The sequence below is a fragment of the Porites lutea genome, chromosome 8, assembly GCF_958299795.1.
Source record: "Porites lutea chromosome 8, jaPorLute2.1, whole genome shotgun sequence".
NCBI lineage: Eukaryota > Metazoa > Cnidaria > Anthozoa > Scleractinia > Poritidae > Porites > Porites lutea.
In genome coordinates, this window is record NC_133208.1 from 12,734,319 (window position 1) to 12,739,804 (window position 5,486).

Sequence of the window (5,486 nt, forward strand, 5' to 3'; positions counted from 1 at the left end):
AAAAAAAATCAGCAGATCACCACTTCTATAGGTGAGATTACAAAGTTCTAGATTTCAATTTTCGTGAAAACCAGTTGCAAATCGAATCATAGAGACAAAAATTGCGAAGCAACGCGGTAAGTGACGTAAATATACTTGTAGTTCTTCCAACTTCGCCTTGAACAAGCTTTTCGTTGTCGTTCTTAGTCAAGAAACAATAGTCCACTTTTAAAGACCTCTAAAAAATTTTCATAGAAACGAAAAAAAAATATTTATATGATATATTTCACACAAACTATTTACCTCCAACATTTCTCCTTCTTGACCTAGTTAAAGAGTAAACGAGCACCTTAATTAAGAAACGCAAAAAAACCTTCTTCGAAACAACAAGCTTCAAAATAGGCTCCGAAGCTGGTCACCAAAATCACTGCTTTAGAGAACCTGTTTAAGTCCGATCTTTTCGCTAGCGTCTCCAAGACATGCTGACAGATTCCATGTTGAAAAATTCTCGACAAAAGAGGCGAGAGCTCTAATACGCATGTCTGGCGGTTTTTGCGCTCCGTCCATTCTTGTCCCCAGAATCCCCAGAGCCACTCGGCTTAATTTGTATCCTAACCACGTGACCAAGAAACGACGGGCTCTGGTGACGAGAATGCGCTCCGTCCGACAAAAGGTGCTTCGTAAGGACATTTTGCAAGTTGCTTTTGATAGTTTCTGTTTGTGTTTCTTAGAAAGCCTTTACCTTTCGTTTTTTTCCTGCTCAGGATCTTTCACCGAATCGTCGTTACTCGGTAGGATATATTATTTTCATTTGTAGGGACCTTTCAGGTTGTTGCTGTTATTTTAGCTGGTTCGTCCTAGCGAGCAAAACGAGCAGATTTCTCTGAAAGCGTCGTCACCTTCCTGTCGACTTTTGGATAGGCTTCATCTAGAATCCCTGTTCAGCGAGGATGCCAAATCTATGGGAAGTAGATGAGATTTCTCAGGTAAGTTACGAGGCTGCGAAATTCAGAATAGCGGTTTGCAGTATTCGGCGTCATGGTTATGGTTTAATCGTGAATGTTGAGGAATAGTATAAAGAAATGATATTTTTCCGGACACCATTCCATACGAATACCCCCTACTTTTCTCCTTTTGTGTAACAGACGTCTTAACTTCGTCACTGGAAGTCTGCTAGCTACAATCATCCTCAAAAGTGTTGGTAAGGTTGCCCTTTTTACCTCTTCTTTTCCCTGGGGGGGGGGGGGGGAACTCCGCAAATGACCCCTAAAAGAGACCATGTTAAAGGAGCCGTGTCACATGCATTGCGCATGCTCGATTCTTTGAAAAGTGTTCAGCCCAACAAGAAATCAAACTGACGCGAATCCTCACAAATCAAGTGAAAATCTGTTTCCATCGTCGCTAATCGGTGTTCGTTTTGTATTTTATCTATATATTTAAATTATTTAGACATAAGGCTTTCGTGTTACAGTAATTTTTTGGAGAATTGTGGAAATCCTAAGCGCTATTTAGCGCTCCAAGCGAAGGATATCGGCTCGAGGCGGTAAACGCTACGGCAGTGGCCGTAGGCTCTTGTCACCAGGAAGCTTTGTTAAGAGCAGAGAGAAGAGATCTGACTCTCGGAGTTCGTGGCTCAAGTCCCATGGAAGGATTTACGTCCGCCGTGACATTCTGGACACATTTAAAAAGCTGAAAGCCCAGTGTGTCTTCTCCACCGACACTGCTTTCTTGCAGCATTTGTTGTCGTTTGAGATGCGAAGGCAACAAAGGTGAGAAAATAAGACTTCTACATTAATATTGCTTTTTAGTCGAAGCTGCAACGTCGAATCTAACTACCTGTTAAATATTACTTTATTTTAACAGTTTAAAAGCCAAGCAAGCCATGAAGAAGAGTACGGAAGAGTCAAGTGCAGTACAACAACCCCTAGCAGGTAACTAGATGCACGAGATCGATCTGGAATCCCTGTTCAGGGACTTCTTTTTTATCTGAGCAGTGCATGTGGCCGGAACATTTAATGGACACAGTCCATCGGGATTAATTCTGTTTTCATTGAAATAAAAGTTATAATATGTTGTATATTGTTTTGCAGATGATTCTAATTTGCACACCTCGACCCCTGTGAAAAGAGTCAAGTATGACGGTTCTGTCATTGCTCCACCAGTGGAAAGTCCAGTTGCTGGAATGGCTTGTGACAATAGGTAGGTGGTCATTTCGGTATTGATTTTCTGTTTCCATAATTATTTCACATATCTGTCTCGGACATAACGGTGAAGGAGCAATTTGAAGTTCTTCCTGTGATAAAAATTTTAGATGCATCAGGTTTTCATTGAGTGAATGTCTGAACGTTCAATAAATCATGATGGATGAGGAAGGTTGAAGTATGCCGGGAGATTACGTTAATAGTTTTGTATTAAAACCATAGAGCACCCAGCCTTGAAATATGTTTTAGGTTGTGCTTTTCTTGTCAACTTTTTTCTCATCAATTGAACCAAACCATCAATGGGTTAGCTGTGTTGTCATTTCCATATTCTTGCCAAAATTTCTGCTGTTATTTACAACTCATGCTTTTTGCCTGTGGGTTTTCAATGCTTCCTATTTATCAGTGAACTCAAGTAGTTTACTTTGTATTTTCTAAACATACTAAACTATTTTCCTTGTATTCTAGCTGATGCCTTTAGACAGATATTCCACTCACTTGATGTCTGGCATAAGTCAAAAGGAATCCGGAAGTGTCTTTCAAATGTGAGTTAGAGTTGATATTATATTAATTTTACAGTGGCCACAAAGAACAAATTTAGTGTAATTCTTTCTAATATGTGACTCTGTCCCATGTATTGGTAAGACTCTTTCCTATAAATAGAACATAAACATACATTGTGTTGTCACTTGTAAATATGCCCATGTAGTATACTTCAATGTTGTATATTTCCAGGATAATCAAATCATATCTTTAACCAGTGGGCCAGGAATGGACTAAGAAATGTTGTTAACATAATCTGTAGAGAATTAAATGCTCAAAGTTTGACGATGATTGGACTGTCAATGTAGGTTTATTTTTTTGAGTCGTTGCATTTATCTCTTCCAGAGAAAAAAATTTAAGGCTTGTTATTGATCTTCTGTAGGTGGGAAGTACAAAGGGGATGGAAAAAGTGGCCCTTTGGTCTGACCACATTGTTAGACACTTTTGGCACTGTTGCAGTCTGGCATCTGAAGTGGAAGGCAATGAGCTAGAAGCTCTGAAGATATTGAAGGTAATTCCAATTTATCATCTTTTTTAAAGTAATTAATAACAGGACTGTCAGTAAGAGGTGATGGGTCTATGTGGCCCCCAGCTACACTCAAAGGAAAATAGAAGAAAAATGGAACCAAACGAAACCCCCCGTTGTTTGATTCTCTGCCTACTTATTTTATGTACCCAGCAACTTGAAATCTTAGTGACAGGTCTGAATTTTTTTTTTTCTGAGACTTTTTTGAAAATTATCACATTATATTATATCAGGCTGTAAACACTTTGTTTCTTCACAATGTTTTAGGGTCTGTTTACATGGAGGTGGGGGACCTCGGATAGGTGAGGTAAAATGTGGTGGGTCACCCCATCTATCAAATTAAAGTGAGATATTATATGGACAAGCGGGATACTCCACCAAAGCGGGTTACCTCACCTACCTGGGGTTCCCTACCTCCATGTAAACAGACACTATGTCATTATCATCTTGTTATATCTGTTTCAATGAAATTTTACTATTATGAAATCAGGATACCTGGATCTCACTATTACACCCATGTGCAATGCCCATGTGTGCAATCAACATGAGTGGGCTGATGGCCATTGTGACCACAAGCCAATCACTGAGGAAAACCACCAGCTTCCATGGTTTGACAGGAGATCCAAAGAGTTTGAGGCACTGCAAAAAATTATCCTGGATCCTGACCTTCTTGAAAGTTTCAAGTACTACACCAGATTCAGGTATATAAGGGGAACCCTGTTTTCATAAGAAATACTACATATATATCTTATTTCAATACGTTGGTTTATTCAAATATAATGTTCAAAGAAAAAATATTTTGGTTTGTATTCCTGTCTGCTTGGTCCTTGGCAAAAGAAATGTATGGAGGAAACTTAAAAGAAGGATGTGTTAATGAATACTATGTCAATAACTCCAAGCAACCCCATTCCTTAAACTAAGCTCAGTAACGTTAACATTGTCAGGCTTAGGCAAGGGTTTATTTTTTATTGCCACTGTGGACCTTGTGAAAACCTTCTTAAGGTGTTGGCCAGCCCCTAAATGCCTTTCTATGTCAAGCTCAATTCATTGTCCTTCTTTAATTATTACATGTATATTTAACCATGTTTTTCAAAAATATTTATGTTACTTTTAGGCATACAGGCGCATTAGAACGAGCCAACTCTCTGTCATTAATGTATGCCAGCAAGAGAATTTCCTACATGGAAGTAACGACACTTCATAGTTTTAAAAGTTCATAGTATTTATAAATTATTATCTCTAGCCTATAGAGAAGCTCAAATTGTTGTATACTTCAAAAATTTGCCCTGTGTGAACAAAGATCTCATGGAACACTGTCTATTTTGATCAATTTTTAGGAAGAAAGTCTACAAAGCAAGAAAACAACTAGCTGCCATTGACTGCAACTATCACCTCGATATTCCTGAACAAGAAGATGTGCTAGGTGAGGTTGCTGTGACCCGGAAGTACAACCAAAGAACAAAGAGTTGGAATGTGAAAATTGTAAAGCAGGCCAAAGACTATGGTTATATTTGGATGCTTCTGGCTAAAGTGTTTCTTCTACGTGTGGAGGATAATGAAAATATGCAGAGGGCGGTCCCAATGGAAGCTGATGACCCAAGGAGGATAGCCCCTTCAATTGCTGTGGTGCCACCCCCACCTTCACGCGAGCTCTTTATTCAGCCCAGCAGCAGGTTTAAGAAAAACTAGGAAACCTGATGTAAAATATGTAATAAATATGGAACCTTTATGTATTCATGTGCAGTGTAAGAAAATATTCATCAACGAAGGACTGTCATGTATGATGCACAATAAGCAACCGTGGTGTTTTTGACAATAAATTGACAATAAATATAACCTATGAGAATTGTTTAATAATTTTAATGCACAATAATGTGAAACTAAATAATGCAAAAGTTAACCGAAGACAAAGGATTGGTTAGTAAATGTAAATACCGGAGTAGATTGGTCCTTATTGAACTAGCCGTTGGAATCCGTTTTTGTGAGTCTAATTATCCATATTATAATATTTGCTCGCACTGCCACAATACAAATAGAGCTGTAATGCTATTGTTTTCATGGGGCGATATTCACAGGGGTACTCAATCCAGGACAATTTTTTTTTGAGGGGGGTGGGGTTGGGGGTATGGCATGAGGTTGAACAAACCAACTGCAATTAAAAATTCCTTGTAGAAACCTATCAAAAAGTTATTTCCATTTTAGCGAGGTTTGAACCCCATGTACACCCCAGTTGAGGAAGG

At 38.8% G+C, this 5,486-nt stretch overlaps 1 protein-coding gene across 3 annotated transcripts; it reads left to right on the plus strand.

Annotated features, from left to right (window-relative positions):
• The first annotated feature begins 1,266 nt into the window (after positions 1–1,266).
• LOC140946428 (uncharacterized) lies at positions 1,267–5,046 on the plus strand. Of its 3 annotated transcripts, none has more exons than XM_073395553.1 (7): positions 1,267–1,748; positions 1,843–1,910; positions 2,070–2,178; positions 2,646–2,722; positions 3,103–3,231; positions 3,737–3,947; positions 4,584–5,046. In XM_073395553.1, exons 3-7 carry the CDS (start codon positions 2,115–2,117, stop codon positions 4,613–4,615), a joined length of 513 nt encoding a protein of 170 aa, XP_073251654.1. In that variant the 5' UTR covers positions 1,267–1,748; positions 1,843–1,910; positions 2,070–2,114; the 3' UTR covers positions 4,616–5,046. The 3 variants fall into 3 exon arrangements, with proteins under 3 accessions (XP_073251654.1, XP_073251655.1, XP_073251653.1); XM_073395554.1 differs by lacking the exon at positions 4,584–5,046 and adding an exon at positions 4,361–4,425; XM_073395552.1 differs by lacking the exons at positions 1,267–1,748; positions 1,843–1,910; positions 2,070–2,178 and having other exon boundaries at positions 2,439–2,722.
• Positions 5,047–5,486: the final 440 nt, after the last annotated feature.

What these genes read in the sequence shown, in the direction of transcription:
- LOC140946428 (XM_073395552.1), top strand. Translation starts at nt 3,763, where the DNA reads ATGTGCAATGCCCATGTGTGCAATCAACATGAGTGGGCTGATGGCCAT. An exon ending in AAGTACTACACCAGATTCAG is followed by an intron (nt 3,948 to 4,583) that starts GTATATAAGGGG and finishes ATCAATTTTTAG; the next exon opens with GAAGAAAGTCTACAAAGCAA.